This window comes from Mastigoproctus giganteus, chromosome 14, assembly GCF_048544385.1.
Source record: "Mastigoproctus giganteus isolate SK-2022 chromosome 14, ASM4854438v1, whole genome shotgun sequence".
NCBI lineage: Eukaryota > Metazoa > Arthropoda > Arachnida > Uropygi > Thelyphonidae > Mastigoproctus > Mastigoproctus giganteus.
This window is the reverse complement of record NC_143588.1, coordinates 11,262,698-11,286,722: the sequence shown is the minus strand read 5'-3', so window position 1 is coordinate 11,286,722 and position 24,025 is coordinate 11,262,698. Positions and strand designations below refer to the sequence as shown.

General features: G+C 41.9%; 1 protein-coding gene across 1 annotated transcript in view; it reads right to left on the bottom strand.

Moving 5' to 3' along the window:
- Positions 1-23,773, bottom strand: part of LOC150074977 (ras-related and estrogen-regulated growth inhibitor) — a 47,130-nt gene extending 23,357 nt beyond the window's left edge. Inside the window, exon 1 of the mRNA XM_090388322.1 lies at positions 23,479-23,773. Coding sequence (XP_090244448.1) covers positions 23,479-23,575 — 97 coding nt within the window. The 5' untranslated portion in view covers positions 23,576-23,773. The remainder of the gene's footprint in view (positions 1-23,478) is intronic.
- Positions 23,774-24,025: the final 252 nt, after the last annotated feature.

Sequence of the window (24,025 nt, the reverse complement as noted above, 5' to 3'; positions counted from 1 at the left end):
CCGTGTACTTGGAAGTGCTGTTTGTGAGAAAAAGTTCAAGCTTGTTTACCGTATGGTTAGGATTGTCCTGTATTCTTGTAGGTAAATGAACAATCTGTGCGAGGTCGTTGGTAGTTGCAAAAAGCCTCAGGATCTTGGTCTGTGTGACTACAAAACGGAAGCCAGCTTTGTTTGGAAACTTTAAAATCACTAAGGGAAATTACTTCACTGTTAGGAAAGTTGGACTGGAGAAAGTCAAGTTGCAAAGAGAGGAAGTCATAGTTCCAAGTGATTAGTTGAGTTGGGAGAACGCTAGAGACAGCAGATGAATTTGACAGAATGAGATAGAGAGTTTAAGACACAGAAGATTGAAAAGAGGAGATTCCTCTTTTCGATCTTCGCGTTGCCCAGGAACCAAGTATCCCATGAATTCTGTCCTTTCACTGTACGTCTTCCTTCTATTTCTATTCTAACAAGGCACGTTGCTCTGCAGGAATAACTACACTCGTCCTTTTCGTTTTATAGATTGTATAAGTTTATGCCACATTCTTGTCAGACTCTTTCAACTTTGATGTTGGGTATGCGAAAGTAAGATGTATAACTTCCGATTTATGCGGAAGTTATACATCTTACTAGGACTTCTTTGTCAGAGAACTGATTTTCCTACCTTATGCTGATGATTCTGGATATGAAATAAATAAATAATTTATTCATTTCATATTCAGAATCGTCTGCTTGGAAATTAACCTGCCCCAAGTGCTCTCCAAGGTTAACGTAATATAGTGGACAACAGAATTTTATAAGGGAACGGAATGAAAGCGAGTGTTTTCTTCGTTTGGGGACAAACCAATCACATCAGCGTTGCTAATGTGTTAAGGATGCCTAAAAAGATCTACCGGCCTGAATTTTTGCACTGGTAGCCAATAGAAGGCTGGTCAGTCGGGTAGATGTAGCCAATTTGCTTGATGTCTGCTGAGTTCTTTCTCCTGTGGTTGCGTACAGACTGTGGAGAATTAAGGGCTGGTAACAAAAAACCTGATGGACGTAGACCTATAGCAGTAACCTTGAATGAAGACAAATGTCAGTCCAGACGTTTCATTTCTGTTTATTTTTAATTTTTTTTTCCCAAAATCCAGTTCTTTTTTTTCTCTTAAAAAGAGAAGAAAAAAACAAACTTACTTTGGTCCGTCCACTTTATTTCATTCCTCGCCCTGCGTATCCTTTTGGCGTTCTTTCTCATTTGCTTCTTCGTACCTTCCTAAACGTACTTTTGAACTTGCTGCATTGTGGCTACTTGATATGAAAATTAAAACCGTGGTTGTCTTTCTCTTGAATGCTGCCCGTTGTATCCATGATTTCCCTTTAATATTTGTCTGTGTGAATCTCCTCAGTTGTAATGCTTAGTTTCATATCAGAATTTAATGCAAGTCATTGGTCGATGGCCAAGTAGTCTGTGTGTGTGTGTGTGTGTGTGTGTGTGTGTGTGTGTGTGTGTGTGTGTGTGTGTGTGTCACTCAGTTTTTGGCGAGCGTGCCTGCAAAACTGTCTTTGCTGCAAGACTCGCATGCTATCCTGATAATTTCTTGTCTTAGATGCAAGTATGAAAACCTTGTGCATTCTATAATTTCATGCCGTTACTCTACGTCAGCAGTTCCCAACCTTTTCTGGCTCGCGAACCCCTCTCAACTTCACATTTTTATCGCGAACCACTAAACCTATATTCTCAGAAATCGTATAATAGTTGTTGTTGTTGTTGTTATTTGGTTTTTAGGAGCATTAGCAACTAAGGTCATATTGCTCCGGGATATGCGTTGGTCATTCCCTGACCTTTCCGCATCCTCCGTATTTGGTGGTGACGGGCTCGAACCCGGGTCTAATCAAGAAGCGTGTGCTACGCACTGCTGCTCCTTCCCACCTGGCTGCGGAGGTGCCTATAATAGTTGTAAATTTTATTATGAAATATTAGCATTAGTAGAGGCATATGATGGAAAAGCAGGCTTATGTAGCGTCAGCAAAAAAAAAAAATCACAGATCCCTCTGCTCTAAAACTTTGTCCACTTTTTCCTTTAACTTATTTAAGCTATCAACTTGCACAACAGCAGATGGAAGTCTGTTCCAGCAATCAACTACCCGCTGGCTAAAGGCAAACTTCCGCACATCTATTCTACAACTGTCTTTCCTCAATTTGAATCTATGCCCCCTCAGGTTCGTATTCTGAGCAAGCGGAAGAATCCCATCAGAACTGAGCTTGCTCAATCCATTCAAGGCTTTATACACCCCAATCAGATCACCTCCCAGGTGCGTAATCTCAAGATGCTACAATTTGCAAAACTTAAGCCTTTTTTGGTAAGACCACCATTTCGTTCCCCCACCAATCTTTTTGCCCTTCTCTGTACTCGTTCAAGCAACTCCTCATTTTTCCTAAAATGAGGCCTCCTGACCTGTACGCAGTATTCAAGGCATGGCCTGACCATTGCCTTATACAAAGGGATAACACCTCCTTTTCCCTACTAGAAAAATTCCTGTATATCGTTGATAACACTCGATGGCTTGCTCTGGCACCCTATCTGCACTGCTCAGAAAAACTTTGTATCTGACTGTACAATTACTCCCAGCTCTCTTTCATTTTCTACCACCTTAAGTGTACTACCACACAGTTGATACGTTTCTCTGGGGTTATTTCTACCCATCTGTAGTACTTGCATTTGTGAATGTTTAGCGTCAGTTGCCATTACTGTCATTAACAACCCTGCCAACCTTTGTATCATCTGCAAACTTCGACATTAAGCCTGATATTCACTGTGCTGCCACTTTATTAGATGCACCCCTGCTGTGGACACAAATGGTTAGTCCCACAACGTTGCAAGTCACATGACCACAATTATGGATATAAATGCAACAGAATAACCTTTCTAGTATCATTTAAGCGTACAAACCGTAGCAAGAATGGGAAAAAGGAGTGATCGAACGGACGTCGAACGTGGCATGGTAGTAGGTGCAAGACGAGCTGGACAAAGCATCTCTGAAACTGCAGTTCTTCTGAACTTTTCACGCACCACAGTTTCAAGGGTGTATCGAGAATGGTGCAACGAACAGAAAACATCCTCTCAACGGCACTCCTGTGGAAGAAAATCGCTTGTTGATGAGAGAGGTCAGAGGAGGATGGCTAGAATTGTGCAAACAAACAGACGGGCCACAATGTCGCACATCATGTCACAACATTGGTGCGCAGAACAAAATATCGCAACGGACCACTACTCGCACTTTGTCGCGAATGGACTACAACAGCCGACGGCCACATCGCGTACCTTTGTTATCAATGAAGAACAAGCGAGCACGCCTCCTTGTGGGCACAGCAACACCAGCACTGGACTATCGAGGATTGGAAAATAGTTGCTTGGTCTGACGAGTCGAAGTACCTGGTGCATCATGTTGATGGAAGGCTCAGAATTTAGCGAAAACAACATGAATCCATGGAACCCGTCATGTCTGACGACTAGTGTGCAAGGTGGTGGAGGCAGTGTTATGGTGTGGGGAATGTTTTCTTGGCACATGTTGGGTCCATTAATACCCATAGATCGCTTGTTGATGAGAGTCTGAATGCCACATCGTACCTAAACATAGTTGCTGACCAAGTGCATCCGTTCATGTTGACATTTTATCCTCAGTCAGATGGTTACTTCCAGCAGGATAATGCGCCAGTGCACAAAGCCCGAATCACTATGGAACGGTTCCAGGAACATGACAATGACTTTTCTTTGCTGCAGTGGCCAGCTCAGTCCATAGATCTCAATCCTATTGAACATCTTTGGGATGAGCTGGAAAGGGCTGTTCTCTGCAGGCCTACACCTCCGTCGAATCTCAAGGAATTGCGTGACACACTCATGTCTGCATAGTACTCCATTCGTGCACAACGTTTTCGGCATCTTGTTCAATCCAAGCCTAGACGAATTCAGGTGTTTTGAAGGCTAAAGGAGGCTCAACACGCTACTAGGTAGGTGTACCTAATAAAGTGGCAGCCCAGTATACCTTCATGAACATCATTGATAAATATACAAAACAGTGGGCCCAACACTAAACCCTGGGGGACTCCACTAATAACATTAGTGCACGAAGAGCAGCGTCCATTGATTACCACTCTGTCTTCTCCTACTCACCACCCTTTTATCCATTGTAGCAACTTACCCTTAATACTATTCTGCTCCAATTTGTACAATAGTCTTCCATGCGCAACAGTGTCAAAAGCTTTCCTGACATCCAAGTATATGATATCAAAATTATTTGTAGCATCCAGTTCCTTTGTAACCACATCATAGTATCCAATCAAATATGTCAGACAAGACTTTCCCTTAACAAACCCATGCCTGTGTCTGAATTATTACTGCAGTCTTGTCTAAATGATCTTGCATGCTTCTTTAACCAGTGACTCCCGGAACAGAAGTTAAACTAACAGGTCTATGATTACTTGTGTCTTCCTTTGATCCTCCTTTGTGGATTGGGGTCACATTTGCACACCTCCAGTCCAAGGAATCTCTCATAATTATGGCTAAGGGTTTGCTTACTTCCTTTGCTGCCTCTTTTAATATAACTGGATAGATCCCATCCACCTCAGGTGCCTTCCTTATGTTTATCTTCAATAATTTCTCCTTCACTTTGTTCTCAGTTATTAGAAAATCATTAAGCACCCTGTTACAGTTTGATAAACGACTGGCATTCTCCTCCTTGAATAACTCCTCATCTGTGAATGTAGATGCAAAATACTCATTGTTTGCTAGCTATCTGAACCATCGATATCAAGTAGACCAATCTGATTCATTCCTTTGCTTATAGAGTTTATATAAATAAATAACTCTGCTGTTTTTCTTAGCATCCTTTGCCAAAGATTTCTTGCAATCTGCTTCGCTTGCCTAACCTCCTTTGTGACTTGATTACAGACTAGCTTATTGACAGTACTTCGTTTTTTAAGCGATATTATGTAGTAATATAAAATGATTATTAAGTACCAAAACATAACAATGGTCTTTGAGAATGAAAAAAAAAAAAAAAAAAAAAATAGTGTGGAAAATATATTTAACACGATATACTGTAAGATAGTAAACTAATAAGGAATTGTGGGAGATGTGGTTTCTTTCGTTGGCAATTCTTTACTTTATATTTAATTTTATTTTCTTTATTATTCTTGTTTACTTTTAGTTATAATTTTTATAACCCTTTTTCCACAGCCGAACGGTGCGTTATATATCGGCACGTTCGCACCCAATCCTCTGACATCCTGTCACAAATTCTCGCTATTTAGGGCCGGTGACCCAAACCAAAACTAAATATAAAATTTGAAGCGAACCGCAAGGAACAAAAATATACCTATGCAAATCTAAACAGACGCCATTAAAGAAATTTTAGTGCGAACTCCCTGGAACACTTTCGCGAACCCCTGGGAGTTTGCAAACCACTAGTTGGGAACCACTGCACTCCATTTGAAAGTTTCTGTTGATATTGCCATTATTGCGTGTTGTATTGACATCATTTTTGCGTGTTGTATTGACATCATTTTTGCTTCAAGATTATGAGGTATCAGTGAAACCCTAACACAGGAGCTGGCAAATGGTAGATCGCAATGGGCCAGCGATCTGAAAGCATATTTAGGTCGATCGCCATGCGTTGAATTAAAAGTAAAAATCTTCGTTATGTACTTTTTATAATTAAAAAATGATAATAGACAACTTATTTTATTTAAAATAGAGAAACTTGCTCTTTTAATTTCTTCTAAAATCGGTTATTTTTATTTTATGTTATCCGGAAACCAATTCAACGTTTGAGTCTCACAGAATATGTATTGAACGCAAGTCTGGGTTTATGAAGCATTAGCTTTATTGGTAGGAAATGTTGAAACAAGATGGCTGACGTGGCAAACGAGAATGTGAAAATATCATTGAATTTGGTGGTTCCATTCCGATTCAGCGCTGAAAATTCACTAATGGAACAAGTTAGTGCATAGCATCATTTTAGTTCGTAGTAAATCACCGAATTACTACGAACTGCTACTAGGTGAAATGGCATCGTTTCTATTAATCTCATATTGTGAATGCCTTCACAACGAGTTGCCTTGATATTGAACTACCTAGAATAAGCAACGCTTCGACAATGGATTCTTGAATAGACAACATTTCGCCAATGGATTCTCGGCGGATACCGCCACCTAGGGGTGGTGGTATCCGCCCAGAATCCATTGTCGAAGCGTTGAAGAATCCATTGGAATCCATAGTTGAAGTTCAAGAATCCATTGGTAAAATTTACTACGAACTAAAATGAGGCCTGGCACAAACTTGTTCGATTACCAAATGTTTATATTGTGTAATATTTTTAAATATTAAAAATAAATAAATTCTAATTTTAAAAACGTATTTAGTGGGGAAAACGTCATTATAATAATACTGTGCATTCTTTATTTGAAACTTATGCGGGAATTTCTTATCTGGGTTCTACTGTACAGAAATTAAATTAAATGTTTTCACTTCACTGCACATACCTCCACAACGTAATATTCACTCCACGTTCTCGATGATCACTAAAACTTGAAATGAATACTGCAAGAATATGACACGAATAATAGGCAGCGTTGTGGGAGACTTGCTCATAGTGGGCATGATAAGTCAGTCAATCCTAGCACTGCCATATTTCTAGCGCTCATTGGCACAATTGCTGAAGAGCCCCGAACTACTTAAATGTGGCGTCGAATTATTGGCCTGACAGCATCTCCTTCCGTATCTTGCATAGTTTGCAGATGAGATGGGTAGGAAAATATGGATAGAAGATAGAGATCACGCAATTTCACTTTAAGCGTTGTATCGCGAGATAACTCGATAATTAAGTACAGGAACGGGTTGCATTTCAACGCAGGTGTTAAGTTCGTTATTTTTCTCTCATCGGGAAGCAAGGTTCCCCTCCATTGACAGCAGGAAGCTTGACCTTATTGCTCACGACATCGTCATCCACGAGTCCACTTAAAATTACTAATCGAATAACATCGCAGTCGATCTCCACAAATCCGGCACCACCCGTTCTCCTACTCGTTGTGATAATATGCGTATCCGGCAAGCCATTCGAGAATCGGAAAATTTTGTTCTCATATTGGTAATTTACTAAAGCAGCGTGTAAGGGCTGATTGTTCAGTGGGTGGGGGAGATTTCATCTCCGTATAAGATTATCGATTTTTTGATAATATGTGGACATTTACAGTACTCGGTTTTTGAGTGTCACAGTTCTTACGTTCAGCAGTGGGCGGAGGTAAGAATCCATTTTTATTTGCCCATACGCGACAAAAAAATATTTAAGTAGCCTAGAGGATGTGGCTTTTCAAAGCTCATACACAGTACAGAGATCCTCATCTGCTGTGGTAAAGGTTGAATTGTTAAAGGCGCTCGACTTCAAGGAAGCCAAGTATGGAATTTTTACGCTTTCTAAACGTATCTTACACAATATAGTATATATTTTGGAAGGACGATAATTTTATTTTTACTGTAATATACTTTGTCAAGTACTGTTATTTTTTACACATGTACAATAAGTTACACTATAGAAAGGCTTCATTTCTGTGCGACTTCAGAAGTTTCGAAACAGTAATTCCACCAAGGAAAAGAAGGAAAGAAGTCTCACAGGTCATCCCATTTTGCATTCTTGTAATGCCAAACAACACGAGGTTGGGAATAGCCACGAGATAAAGGTTCCATTGGAGAAGAGACAATCACCAAGTTGCGATCTGAAGTGCCTAAAGGACTTCTCACTTCGACCGTGTACTTAGAAGGGTTGTTTGTGAGAAAATGATCAAGCGTGTTGGCTGTATGACTAAGATTGTCCGGAATTCTTGTAGGTAAATGAACAGTCTGTGCAAGGTCATTAGTAATTGCAAAAGCCTTGGCCGACCGGGCTAGCCGAGTGGGTAAAGTACCTGCCCGGCAACCCAAAGGTCGCGGGTTCGATTCCCGCCTCGGGCTTGGATCAAAGTACTGCAAAAACCTTGGGAGGTGCAATATAGCCACAGAAGCCGATGCGCCAACAACTACCAAATCAAAAAAAAAAAAAAAAAAAAAAAGCAAAAGCCTCAGCATCTCGACCTGCTCGGTCGGTGTGACTAGAAAACGGAAGCCAGCTGGAGTTGTGAACATTAAAATCACCAAGGAAAATTACCTCACTGTTAGAAAAGTTGAACTGGAGAAAGTCAAGTTGCAAAGAGAGGAAGTCAAAGAGCTCCAAGTGATTAGTGGAGTTGGGAGAACGGTAGAGACAACAGATGAGTTTGACACAATGAGGTTGAGAGATTTTAAGCCAGAGAAGATCAAAGAGAGGAGATTCCAAATTGCCAAGTTTCTGACAGGTAATATCAGAACGGACATATGCACAAGTACCACCTTTAAGGCGAAAGGAATCATACAGCGAATAATTTGGGCATCTGAGATGAGCAGTAGTTGAATCAACCGATAACTGAGATTCTGTCAGAAAAAGTACATGGGGTTTGGCAGACTGCAAGTGGAAATGGACATCGTTGAGGTTAGAATTGAGACCACGTATATTTGTGAAATGAATTAGGAAGTCCTTGGGAGGTTTAGATCTTTTTTGCAGACAAGCTTGCTCTATTAGTTTGACAATTCATGGTGTATTCAATAGTAAGAAAAAGTGGGTGGGACATGCTGTATGAAGTAATGAAATTTTTGTATATGGCATACACATGGTGAGAATATACCCAGATCCTTGATATAACGTGATGATCCGGAAACCTCCTAGAGAGTTACCAATAGGTTCGGTCCGGTGTACTAACTAGCGGCCGACCTGCGAACACCGTTTTAGAGCTGTACCCTCTAAACGTAAGGAATAATGGATATCGCCACGTACTTGTCCATCTATCAAAACTGAGAATTCCACCATGTCGAACAGCGAACCAGAAAATGAGGAAAGAACATTGACTCCCCCCCCCCCAACAAGATCCCGGGGTTACTTTGCACGAAATGAATCTATGGAAGATCAAGAAGAAACTAGGCCTGACCTTGCCTGAGAAACGCAATATGGAAGCTGCAGCCAAAGCGGATAGAGTTCCCACGATACCATTAGAGAATAGCGATTCCACAGATATGACAGCAATATCAAATACCGTCCAAGCTTACCAATACAATCGTGAATCTGATACCTGTATACAGAAACTGTAACTGACTTAATTTTTTTTCCCCTTAGATCCGGCTTGGAAGCTGTCGTGGTCAAGCCGACCGACCGAATTACGTCTGAGACTCTCAGAGATATAATAAAGATATGAAGCCGGATGGAACGCATCCTTTTTGACCTTCAGATCAACAACGAGCGGCTCAAAGCCAAAGTGGAAACCTACCAGGAAGAGCGTGGAAATGAAATGCTACAGCACACCCACTGTTATGCAGATGCGCTGAGGAATGCCTTAAAAAAGAATACTGAAGCACACAAACCACCACAGATGAAGAAAATGCTACTAAAGGAGCAATAAAACCAGCAGAAGACAGCCCCATGAAATCGAATGAAGCCGTCAAGACGGCCGTTGTACAAAAATTAGCAAGCGACTTAAAGAACACCTGTATCAAATCAATAAGAAAAACCAGAAACATCGGAGTAATAATTGAGACTGAAACGTGACACGAAGCCCAGACAATACTGGATAACCCAAAAATTTCCACCATGGGACTCACAGCTGAGACTCCCAAAAAAAAAGAAGGATCCAGCAAGTTTTCGGCATCAATAAAAACCTCACACCGGAACAAGTGTTGAAGAAATATATTGTAGAAACCTCCAAGGTGAAAGCGAATCCTCAATCCAGCCAGCAACGAGAAATCGGTGCTGAAAACGCATCCTACAGCACCACTTCTATAGAACAGCCTTTCAACTTAGATTAATTAAAACTTGCCATTGGCAAAACAAAAAAAAAAGCTCTGAGTTCGACTTCATTGAAGCAGAAGCAATTAAGAAGCTCGCAGAGACGCAATCAAATCTCCTTCTCAGCCTGTACAACCGTTGCCAGGAAGCCGAATTTTTCCCGGATGACTGGAAAGAGGCCGATCTACGCCTCATTTTGAAGAACCCAAGTAAGCCGCCAGAGCAGCCAAGGTCGTACAGACCCATAGCACTCCATCTCCTTTTAAGTAAAATATGCGAACGTCTTCTCTTATCCAGATTGAAAAAACGCTTTGAAAATGCGACTCTCCAGTTCGGCTTTCGGGCAGGCTATTCAGCAGAAGATGCCCTTCGACAGTTCAGATTCTGTCAAAAATTCAGTCACCAAATACGGTAGACTCTCGATTTTCCGGGATAGATGGTAAAAAAACAAATCCCGGATAATCGATTTCTCGGTTAATCCAAAAATACCAAAGTCCCGACATACGTAAGAGATACGTTCCAGGACTTCTTATTTCGTCGAGTTTTACGTAACTCTGGAATGAGTAATAACATACTGCTACTATATTATTATTCACAAATCTGAATTCCGCGCGATGCTTGTTAAATGTTTGGCCATTTTGATACATCCTTATTATAATGATTCCTTAGAGATTTAACGATGCAACGTTTTCAAACTTTTGAATAATTTCAAGTGTTTGTTTAACTGAAAAAGCAACTCTTTTGCGTTTACCCATCATTTTTGCGATTTCTAAATAAAAAAAAAAAAAAAACCTGCTATTAAAAAATTCCGATATCCCTGACATAAATAACGAAACAAAATTTGTCCTTTTGCACTGTAATGGGACGCGACGCACTAAAACAAACTAAACATTTGGTCTCTCTCGTTTTTCCTTTTTTTTTTTTTTTGAGCGGTGGGTGTGACAGCGGGGATTGCAAGATAATAGGCACACTAATCTTCCAATGACGACTTATAACGCCGCTTGTCGCTTATTTAAGACATGCAAAATATCTGTTTATACCTATTTTAGTTATTACTTGAATTGTTTGATTTCTGGTTGTTGTTTTTTTTTTTTTTAATTTGGAGTCTTGAAGTGTCTCGGTTAATCGAGAGTCTGCTGTATAAAGCCCGAATCACTATGAAACGGTTCCAGGAACATGACAATGACTTTGCTGCAGTGGCCAGCTCAGTCCATAGATATCAATCCTATTGAACATCTTTGGGATGAGCTGGAAAGGGCTGTTCTCTGCAGGCCTACACCTCCGTCGAATCTCAAGGAACTGCGTGACACACTCATGTCTGCATAGTACTCCATTTGTACTTGGTAATATCAGTGGATTTCGCCGGTGCCTTTGACTTGCTCTTGTGGCCAAGTATACTACGAAGACTCAGTGAAGCTAGTGTCCCAGCAAATCTTTACAGCTGCATATAGGACTATCTGCACAACAGAAGTGTTACAGTCAGAAATGCCTATCGACAAGTCTCCAAAAATGTCTACACAGGCTGTCTCCAGGGCTCTATCCTTGGGCCGCTCCTATGGAATGTGGTCATGGATGAGTTGGGATGTTTCCACCCAAGCCTTCGCAGACAACCTGATCCTGACAGTCACTGGAAACTCCAGAGCTTCCCTAGATACAACAGCCAGTGAAGCTCTTACAAAGCTACAAGAATGGGCCAGCCTCCATAAACTCCATATATCCCCTGAGAAAACTACTTCAATTGTACTCGGAGGAATCCTTCAAATAAGCAAGCCACCGCAGATTAAAATTTCTGGTAGAACCGTTAAACTGGCAACTGAGATGAAGTACCTTGGGGTAATTCTCGACCCCAAGCTCTCGTTTTACCCGCATCTAGACTACCTTCATCGCAAAGTCAGGAACTACACGGCAATGGTAGCGAGGATCAGCAGGTCTGACTGGGACCTAAATCGCCGCTCACTGCAGTGCTATACAAAGCTGTATTTATTCCTACTGTGCAGGTGTCTGGTATGATCGTGCACTCATTGTTCGTAACCAAAGGAAGCTCACCTCCATTCAGCGTAATACCTTTTCACTATCACCCGTGCCTGCTGCACATTAAGCAACCCAGCGCTCCAAGTCTTGGCAGGATGAACTTTCCTCTATGAACATCGTGGATGACCCTCGCTGTCTTTGTGGTGAAAACGAACACTGTTCTATGTTTGCATGACGACCTGATTGTCTACGAAGACCTGCGAACGTTGCTCATAACAAAAATACACGCCTTGCCTCGAGGAATTGAACATTTCTGATCAATGAAGACCAGTACCACGCTTTCTCTGCCTTCGCCCATGATCTTTTCACCAGAAGAAGAAGATCACTGGTACAGCGTCCTGGAACTAATGCATATTGATCGACATCCTTTTCTCATATACTGAACATCTCCACCTCAGATTCGTTCAGATTCGACTGTCTTAACCTGACTGTGACCAATCTTCACCTAGATTGTTATCACTTCTAGCTACTCGACTTGACACTCAGGTCGCTTGAATTGTTTCATCTGTGTCTCTCTTGATACGTGACTGTCTTCCCACCCTCTCGAGGGCTCTCTTCTTCCACTTTCCAAGTTGGGTGGGAGAAATCCCGTCCAACTTGCGGAGGATGCCTTCACTTACATCTTCCCTCGCTCTGTCTATACCTCCTTTCCTTTATTCTCTCCTGTACCTTATATACAGGGTGTCTCAAAAATATTGGTACAAACGTTTAGGGGAGGTAGGTAACATCTAAAGGAAAGTGAATTGCATAGGAACCCATAACCGGAAACGTTACCGTAAGTCGGTACACGGCGCTGTTCATCAGTTCGCGAGAGGGAAAATTTCTGGTTTACTCATTCAAGCAGTAGTCGCCGCACGAAGAGCATGCATCGATATACGAACTGTGAGCTGGCTTGTTTATTGTTGTTTGGTTTTTAGGAGCATTAGCAACTAAGGCCATATTGCTCCATGAATATGCGGTGGTCATTCCTGACCTTTCCGCATCCTCCGTATTTGGCGGTGACGGGCTCGAACCCCGGTCTAATCAAGAAGCGTGTGCTACGCACTGCTGCTCCTTCCCACCTGGCTACGGAGGCGCCATGTGAGCTGGCAGACATGTATGGATTAGCAGAGGGCCCACACGGTGTGCGCCTCCATGCTGCACAACATCGCTTCGCAATAAATGTGTGGGCAGGTATGGTCGGTGACTGCTTAGTCGGCCCATACCTGTTACCATCCCGCATGAACTCCGCTAAATATCGGATCTTTCTTGAATAATTCTGCCAGGGTTACTTGATGATGTTCCAGCAAATGTGAGACGCAACATTTGGTTTCAACTTGACGGGGCGCCTGCCCATTATGGAAGGTGTGTTCGTGACCATTTGAACAGGCGTTTTGGGCGTCGATGGATTGGCCGTAGTGGACCCGTTGCCTTGCCCCCACGCTCACCTGATTTATCGAACCTTGATTTCTTTCTGTTGGGGGGGCCCTCAAATCTATCGTGTATGAATGGCCTGTGGAGACGGAAATGGATCTCGTGGCGAGACTCGTCTGCGCTGCTGCTACTGTCAAAGAAACTGCAGGTGTGTTACCGTGTCCGCCAATCCATGCTGTGTCGGTGTCACGCATGCATCGCGTCTCATGGTAGAATCTTCGAGCATTCGTTGTAACATCATGAAATGCATTCATCTCGTACTCCATTGTTAATATTGTCAAATAAATGTTTGCCACTAATTACTGTCTTGTGTCATTTCTGCTTCTTGTGCCTCTGCTACTACTTTCCCGTGACGTTTCCGGTTATGGGTTCCTATGCGATTCACATTCCTTTAGATGTTACCTACCTCCGCTAAACGTTTGTACCAGTATTTTTGAGACACCCTATATATATATATATATATATATTTTTTTTTTTTTTTTTTTTTTTTTGACTTGGTCTCTTTCCAGGAAGCTCAGGCGACCTGGAGGAGACTAGTCAGAGAATTATGGGCAGCATGGCTACCTCCTAGTGGTGTGTGCGGGCAACCTGGGTCCCACCAGGGGCTCTGCGGTCAAAAGCCAGGACACCCAACAGAACCCAGCACAATACTTCATTTACAACACATAATACTTTCTCGCTTTCACAGTGATACAGTTTGTCTCCACAGAGTTTATGTTGCGCAAATGTGGGAAACTACCGGAGGCGCCTTTCCCTCAACACTATGTTCTAGGGGTTTAATATTCAGTAACTTTCGTTACATTTTCAATCAGAAGTTTTATTTACACACTTGTCTTGGCCGCTCGTTTAAATTAGATTAATTTACTCACTATTTCGATTGTTGCTAATTGGACCACCCACTATCTAATGAGTCCCGCAAGATCCAAAACAGTGTAATGGGGTACGGATTCGCCTCCGTAGTGATGTTATTTGATTAAAAATGATATTAGTAATTTTAGATCGACTCGTTTACGTTTAAAAAATGCCGTTTCTAAACTGGACGGTGGGGCGGAATGTGCTAAATTTTCACAGAACACCATTATGCTGCGTCATACCAGTTGGGAATGTCTGGTCTAGCTGATACTGATTGGGAGTTGAATGACTTTATTATTATTGTTAACAGCTACAAAACAGCAAAGAAACGTGCGTGAGAGTGCAGCTACAAAGCATTATTACACAGCTTCAAAGCAGAAGCTTGGAGTATACATTTCCCAAAGTAAAGAGAAAAGTAAATGCACATAAGAAGACTAGTGAATAGAAATCTACAGAGAAAAATAAAACTAAATAAAAATAGGACTCATCCGTCCTATTTAAGCGAACAGGTAGGAGTAAGGCAGAGCACTTCACACACACACATTACACAATCAGTCTTAGAACTTGCAATAAGAGTCCATTTTAAGTCGGGTAACGGATGAGGTTAGCAATTTCAGTTGCCTCTTGAAGTAGTAGTGGCATGTGATGCAAGTGTATGAGCTTATGCAGCATCAGCCAAAAAAAAAAAAAAAAAAATCACACCATTCCCTCCAAATGCCTGTCCAGTTCCTCCTTAAATTTATTCAACCTATCAACTTCCACACCGACAGATGGAAGTTTGTTCCAGCAATTAACCACCCGCTGGCTAAAGGCAAATTTCCGCACATCTATTCTACATCTGTCTTTTCTTAATTTGAATTTATGCCCTCTCAGGTGATTATTCTGAACAAGTGGAAGGATCCCATCAGAATTCAGCGTGCTCAACCTATTCAAGGCCTTATACACCTCAATCAGATCACCGCGCAGGTGCCTAGTCTCCAGCCACTGCAATTTGCAGAACTTAAGCCTCTCTTGGTAAGAGGATCCCTTCATTCCCCTCACCAATCGTGTTGTTGCCCTTCTCTGTACACACTCAAGCAAATGTACATCCTTCCTAAAATGAGGTCTCCAGACCTGTACGCAGTACTCAAAGCGTGGTCTCACCATTGTCTTATACACAGGGATAATCACCTCCTTTTCCCTGCTAGCAAAATTCCTATATATCATTGAAACACCCCATGACCTGCCCTGGCAGCCTGTCTGCATTGCTCAGAAAACTTCATATCTGCCTGCACAATTACTCCCAGGTCTTTTTCATTTTCTACCACCTTAAGTGTAGTACCACACAGTTGGTACGTTTCTCTGGGGTTACTTCTACCCATATGCAGTACTTTGCATTTGTCAAGGTTAAACTTCAGTTGCCACTTCTTAGCCCATCTGTCCAAATTATCTAGATCCGGTTGCAGTAGCACACTGCCAACCTTTGTATCGTCTGCAAACTTCGACATTAAGCCTGATATACCTTCATCAATATCATTGATAAATGTCCGGGGTTGTCAAATATCTCCATGTTTGCTTTGTTCATTGACCTTGCCGTCCTGTTGTAGTATCCATAATTTGTTCTCGCCTAGGATGGTTTCAGCAGTGGATGGTTTCTTAAAGGTTATTTGTGAGACGAGATGAGGACAATTCAGGGTACCATTTAACAGCTGGTTAAGAAGGAATAAGTCGGCTTTATCTCTTCTTTTTTCCAGCGTTTCGAGTCCAAAGAGTCCAACTCTTGGTAGGATTTCTCATTGTATTCAAGGCGACTTTTAAAGCAAGCATACTGGATTGCTCTTTTTTGAATATTTTCAATTTCTAATTTTTGGTAAGCAACGTGTGAGGACCAGACCTGTGAGGAAAATTCTAGGGCTGGTCCAACATAGATTTTGTAAAGAAAGATGAAAAGCGCCAAGTGATTGAAGTCTCGGTTAATTATTTTCAGGAAACCTAGTTGTTTTGCTAGCTGCCTTCACAATGTTAGAGACATGGACATCAAAGGAAAATGATTCTTTAATAAAGATACCTAGATTTTTGGCTGTACTGACTTTTTTGATTGCCTTGTTGTTGATACAATAAGAAAAATTAAGTTTGTTTTTCTTGTGTGCATTAGCAAAGCTCATCAGCTCACACTTGTTTTCATTGACTGCTATTTTGTTCTCCTTCAGCCACTGAATAACTCGTTGAAGAATTCGTTTAGGATGATGCACTCATTGGTACTGTCAATTGCTTTATACATGTTTATGTCGTCTGCAAATACGTTGATTTTGATTTGGTAGTCTCCAATGGTGCTTTGCAGGTCCTTGACGTAGATAAGAAATAATAGCGGGCCTAAGGATGAACCCTGTGAGACACCAATTTCAGGACTGAAAGGATATGAGGTTTTACCTTTAAATGTCACGGACATTTCTCTACCTTCCAAGTAGTTTTCAATCCAGATTAGTGCCTGTCCTCTGAGACCATAGTGATGCAGACCATAGTGGCTTTATGATAAATGAGACTGGCTCGAAGCGACCAGGAACTGTCGGAATCTACGTATTATTCTGAAGGAAGCAGCAAAGGATGTGAGCAAACATTTAGCTGTTATAATGAGAGCATCTTTCGATTCGGACTCAGTCACTCGACTGGAGATGTGTAAACGTCTATTCTCAGAGATGGCTCAAATAGTGAAATCGCAAATGCAGACCTGTCAGTTTGACTTCTGTGCCAGGGAAGTTTACAGAATCCTTAGTTAAGGACGCAATACAAGGTCATCTGTACTGTTACGAAAATCGAAGAATGACTCTGTTAAAGTTATCATCTCTGACTAATCTAATTAGCTCAGACGAAGTTGTTTGTCAGTACTGGATGGAAGGAGTAATACTGATATTATTTTGTCGTACTTATAGTACAGTCAGCATGAACGAGTGTTGGAGAAATTAAAGCAAGTTACTGTTATGGATAAACGGAGTAATTATAAATGGCCGCCTCTTCGTGAAATAAACACTTACGACTGCAATGGCAACTCATAGGATTCTGTCAGTGATATATAGGAATGACGATACGTGGTGATTATCCATAAATTAAATTATGTAATGAAACACTTCAAATTACCTCGTGAATAGTCTGCGCGGGCTACACAGTGGTATCGTCACCGTCCTCCCCACACCAGGTGGAAAAGGTCCGGGTTCGAATCCCGTCGATGGCGCAGTTTTGGGCTTTTTTTCACTCCGTGGCTGAGTTAGTCGGTCTCAGGTGTAGATAACAAGGTTCTTCCCCCCCCCCACAACTGGGGTTTTTTTCGTCTAGCAAAACAGGCAAATCAACCTGAGAACATACACAATTTTCAGACACAAATACGGGTTTATGTATTGAATTACGGGTAATCCTAATATAATAACGTGAATAGTTCAAAAATAGCTAATTTAGTGACTTGAAACCTTGCCTGTAGAGACGAAGAGGTGATTATTTTATTACAGTATATAAAACAATGGTTAGGTCTTATCTTGGGTATTGCGTCGTACAGGCTTGGAGACTCCATTTATGGAAAGATGTGGCTACAGAGAAGAGCAATGAAATTGATCAAGGGTATTAAGAAATCAAGGGTAATTAAGAGAGACAGACTTGACGTTTGAGAGAATACAGGTAGTATAGAAACCAGATATGGGCTGGAGGAAGGTGACCTGGTCAAGTATTGAAGGCCATGAAATATTTGAAAAATTCCCGGATATTAAATCCCGAGGGAATTTTTACATTTGGTCACGTGACGTACAGAAAACAACATACGTTTAAACTGAGGGGATAATTGGTCCTTAAGGCTGCCACAGGCATTCTCTCAGGTATGTCAATCTGGGCTTGCGACTTGGGAGTCTAAAACGCCGATGGAACTGATAATCAGGTGACACTCAACGAAGTTTGACGAAGTCCAGTCGTTCTGTGACAACCAATTCCTCCGCTTGTACCTTCAGGATGGTGGACTGAGTAACCCTGTGTATACCCCCCCAATGTGCAAGTTCTGAAATACGGCACCTAGTATAGTGGAGATGACCACCCAGATGTGAGCCAACTTAAGCAGGGATCGAAGTGGGGTGTCCACACCATACGGAGGAGGATTGCCATCCTTCTATGTACATCTACCACGCAGGAAATGCTAGGTGATATATCTCATCAACCGGTGCAGTACTACAACTTTTTGCTTATTGGAGCTTGAAGTGGTAAACCCATGTTCAGTCCGTAGAGCATGTTTAGTCGCTGGCAACTCTTCCATCATGCTGTATGATTAATGTCTTTGAGGTTACGATGGACATAATGGCGAGATCCAAACTTCCTTACATTTCGGGGGTACAGCTCTAAAATGGCGTTCGCAGGGCGGCGACTAGGTATTCCACCGGACCGAACCTATTGGTAACTCTAGGAGGCTTCCAGATTAGCTGGTATATAATATCGCTTCCTCTACTGTGCCAAATAACTAGTGATCACCAGAAGTAGATACAACACATGAACGTGACAAACTGGACCTGACTTCTGGACTTGGACCTCCACCGGACTAACGCAAAGATGAAGATTGCAACTTGGACTCGGACCTCCACTGGTCTAACACAAAGGTGAAGATTGCATCTTATGATGCCATACAGCCATATGGCGCCCAGGCTAGACACTGCCTAGCCTGCTTTTTGCTCCTCTTTCCCTGGCAGGGGGAGGGGACGGGCTGCTGTCCCCTGCCACCCCTTTTTCTCCTCTGGTGGGGCATGGCCCACTATTTCAACAGAGGTCATCTTCCCTATCGACCCCTTACTTCCAATTTCCAACCTCCCAGTCTTCTGCCTCCCCTCCCCTCCCATCTCTTTCCCCTTACACAGCGCCTGCCCCCACATGTTCAAATTTAAAACGCCAAAATTCACGCCCGACCTATTAGGAAATCTTACCACTTCCAGCACACATCCTTTATATCCCGTCTAAACATGGTATAATATATACCATTCCAACTGTGCCCAAAAGAAAAGAAACTTTTTTGTTTTAAGGTCCTAGCCACTGAAATTTCAGGAAAGTAGGTGGCAGGACCTGCCAGAGCAAACTTTAAGGGAACACCTGGCTGGCCTCCACGTGGCGGGGGCGCCTCCGTAGCCAGGTGGGAAGGAGCAGCGGTGCGTAGCACACGCTTCTTGATTAGACCGGGGTTCGAGCCCGTCACCACCAAATACGGAAGATGCGGAAAGGTCAGGAAATGACCACCGCATCTCCCGGAGCAATATGGCCTTAGTTGCTAATGCTCCTAAAAAAAACCAAATAACAATAATAACATCCACGTGGCGGAGTACGTAAACGTCAGGTCCTATCAGGGCCTGGCGGCTAACAAGCCAGATGAACAAGGGGTACAACGTATTACACAACACATGACCCACACACTTTTAAACCTCTGGCTTTGACAGCGTACTGTCCTCGATACAAAGAACATACGCGGAGATGGGGTAAATCCCTGGTGCCGTTAGACCCGAAATTACTCTGTGTCAAATAATGACAATCTGCGTGGGTTGCACAGTGGTATCGTCACCGTCCTCACATCGGGTGGAAAATGTCCGGGTTCGAATCCCATCGATGACGCCAGGAACTTTAATGGGCTTTTTTTACTCCGTGGCTGAGTTAGTCGGTCTCAGGCGTAGATAGCAAGGTTCCCCCTCAGAAACTGTTTTTTTTTTTTTTTTTTTTTTTGTTCAGCAAAACAGGCAAATCGACCGGAGAACACACGCAATTACAGACAGAAATACTGGTCTATGTAATGAATTACGGGTGACCCTAATATATTAATTTAATAATTTGCCAGATAGTGACTGTCTGCGCGATAGTACAGACAGTCACTATCTCCATCCATCTTCCATCTTCTCCACACCGCGTGGAAAAGGCCCGGGTTCGAATCCCGTCGATGACGCGAGGAACTTAATGGGCTTTTTTCACTCCGTCTCTGAGTTAGTCGGTCTTAGGCGTAAATAACAAGGTCCCTCCCAGAAACTGGTGTTTTTTCGTCCAGCAAAACAGGCAAATCGACCAGAGAACACATGCAATTTACAGACACAATGCACAGGGTATATGTAAGATATTATCGGGTGACCCTAATATAATAAGTTTTTTTTATTGCCAGATAGTCACTGAAGGGAGTCCGAGTAGTAGTATGTATGTAGTGGGGGGGGGGGCATTGTCTAGGCCCTGTTATTTCAAGGACCTGGGTATATTCTTGCTGTGTATACGCCATATCCAAAAACTTCATTACCTCATACACGTCCTCCCCACCTTTTCTTACTACTGAATACGTCTTGAATAGTCTAACTAATAAAACAAACTTATCTGCGAAAAGATCTAAACCTCCCTAATACTCCATTTATTTTACAAATACAGGTGGTCTCAGTTCCGATCTCAATGATGTCTATTTCCACTTAAGGTTTGCCAAACCCCACATACTTCTGACAGAATCCCAATTATCGGTTACTTCAGCCACTGCTCATCTCAGTTGTCCTAATTATTCGCTGTATAATTCCTTTCGCTTCAAAGGTGGTACTTGTGCGTATGCCCACTCTGATATTCCCTGTCAGAGACTCAATTTGTAATTTCCTCTTTTCGGTCTTCTCTGGCTTACAATCTCTCTCGGCCCCGTTCTGTCAAATTAATCTGTTGCCTCTATCGTTCTCCCAACTCCACTAATCACTTGGAATTCTTTAACTTCTCTTTGAAACTTTACTTTCTTCAATCCAACTTTCCTAACAGTGAGGTAAATTTTCTTGGTGATTTTAATGTTCCCAACTCCAGCTGGCTTCCGTTTTCGAGTCACGCAGACCCAGCTGATTGAGATGCTGAGGCTTTTGCAATTACTAATGACCTTCACAGATTGTTCATGTACCTACCAGAATACTAGACAATCCTAATTACAAAGCCAACAATCTATCTTCTAACAAAAATACCTAATTACACGATTGAGGTGAGTGGTGCTCTAGACACCTCAGATCGCAACTTGGCGACGGTCTCTTTTCCAACGGAGCCTTTACTCTCTTGGCCAATCTCGTGTTGGTTGGCATTGCAAGAATGCAAAATGGGATGATCAGCGAGATTTCTTTTCCTTGATTGGATTACTGTTTCAAATCTTCTGATGTTAACTTTTGCTCAGATCGTGTCAGTGAAATTATTCTTGTAAGGAATGAAATCATTTATTCCATATTCCACCTTAAAATCTCGTCCTTTGTCTAAACCTTGGTTTTTCCAATAAATGTGCTAACGCTGTTCAGGATAAGAATGTTGCATATCGCAAATCTCCAGGTTCATTTTCTGCCTACACGAAAGCTTACAACAATTGTAAAACATTTATTAATTAGTCCAAACTAGATTTTGAACAGGCTAAGAGTAAAAACTGTGCTCCTTGGCCAAATGGTAGTTGGACATGCTGCTCTTTTGCCAAAACTATTGGCCGCAACGTTTGTCCATCTCTATTTTCACCTCATTCAAAACCGGATGGTTCTGTTGAAGCCTAGGGAAAAGATAAAGCCCACCTGCCAGCATCCTACTTTTCTTCCAACTACTCGTGTATTGGTGATCTTGGCAAAAACCTCCTACCATTCCCAGTACAATCAATTCAATGCCTCCTGTAATCTTCCTTTGAAAGTATGTCAGAACAATTTTGAACAGTCTTCGTACCAAAAAAACCTCCGGGTTCTGATATATTTTCTCACTTGTTCTCAAAACCTGTGCTCCTGAGATTACTCCTGTTCTGTGTGGCCTTTTTACACTTTCTAATTCCATCGTTGTTTTTTGCTTTTTATCCAGCTAACCAGTTCCGAAGTAATGGAGAAATCTATTACTTTCCCAACTGTTTTTTAATTGTGTTTCCAGCTTTCTCTCTGACGGCTCACTGCGGGTATGATAGACGGCTCTGTGTCTTCTAGCTTCTCCACTAATGCTGGTGTTCCCCAAGGTTCAGATTTTACTCCCAATTCTTTTTCCTCTTGTGTATTAATGACGTTCTTCCATTGACTGGATAATGTCAATGGGAGAACAGCAAAACTATGGATAGCAGAATCCTCTCCATAGTTTTGCTGATGACAGCACATTGCATTCCACCTTCCAGTTGGAGAATCTTTTCCCTGCACAAACAGCTTTAACTTCTCGAATCTATACACTATCAGTTTCCTAAATGCTGATCTCCAGATAATTAAAATAAATTAGTTTATTTCAATCCTTGTAAAACTCAGTCCTGTCATATATCTCAAAAAGGACTCTTCTGCTCCTATGCCTGTCTTCGATGACACTCAGATTTCTAGACAGGATCACATATCTCTATTAGGGATTGCCCTGGCTTCTAATCTGTCTGTGCATAAGCACATCCTCTGCACTTCCAAACTTTTTCTTTTTTCCTCGCAAATCCTCGGTGTCCCTGCAACCTCTCTCATGCTTCTGGACTCCATTCAGAAGAGCACAGTTGGTTAATTAATGACCCATCTCTAACGAAGTCTCTCCACTTTGTCTCATAGACGTACTGTTTCTGCTGCATGCCTTTTCTTAAATATTTCCATGGGCACTGTTCTTCTGAATTGGCTCCTATAATTCTCTCTCTCTCTCTCTCTCTCTCTCTCTCTCTCTCTCTCTCTCTCTCTCTCTCTCTTTAAATTGATTTATTGATTATTTTATTTTACTTATTTTCGACTGGTGCTACATAACATAAATTTGCTTCCTTTTTCTGGTTCTACTACTTAACTTACTAATGGTATTATTGTGTTATTTCCAATTTGGTAATATGTACATGATGGGATCAAACGTTTTCGTGGTATTTTCTTGCCACTTTTTCAGTGACCGCAAAGACAGTAATCAAGGGTTATTATTATGAAATTCTTAAAATTTTTAGTATAATTAAAAATTAGATACAAGTTTGATTTACTAAAACTTAATTCTACTAATAATTTTAAGAATTCCGTGATAACAACCCTTAGTTACTGTCTTTGCAGTCACTGAAGAAGTGGTAAGGAAATACCACGAAGCTTTTGACCCCCCCCTCCCACACTATGTACAATTTTTCCAATTCGAAAATAAACAATAATACCGACGTAGGTTTTGAGTGTTTTATTTTCTTCAACAAAGGTAAAGGTGTATACAGTATATGTATATTAGATATTCAGTATCATCTCTATTAAAAATCAAGTTACAGCTGTTCAATTCAAATTGTCCGTTAAAAGTAAAATAGTAATGCGATGTTTTTGCTCGCTTTCTTTCTTCTTTCAACCAAAAATCAGTCGCCATTCACTCACGCCTTTGCCAATTTGATGTACTTTCAATGCTTACCGCTTTTGCCGACCCCTGGTGCTCCTAAAACAGCCACTTTCACTTCCGAGAATGACGCTTTCTTGCGTCTGATGCTGCGAATAGCGTTACTGGTCATAACGAAGGTCCTCCTCCACCAGAAGACCGAACAGCATTACAGTACAAATCGAGAATGCGGCCAACATTTACTACATGCTTTCGGTGTTGCGCTACATCGCCGATATTACCAGTTCGTCGGTTTGGTGAATTTCAATCACGGGATGCGATTTATGCAGGTAGCCCGCGCAGTACGACACACTCGCTAATTGTACTACGAATACGCTGCATCATCTGCTGCTGCTGCTGCTCCGCTAAGGAGTACGTCATGCGCTGCATCTCGATCTGTGCATTCGTCGTTTCACAGGAATGGTCGCCTCCGAAGTTGCTACGGAAACCAACAGGTACGTGTCAATATGATCGCTAGAACGCATGCAGTTCTCTATAAAAAGGACTTCGCTGTTCTCTCGCTTCAAGTCAGCTTACTTTTTTAATTCTTTCGGAAGATCCAGGCCAGAATAGATCATCCAAC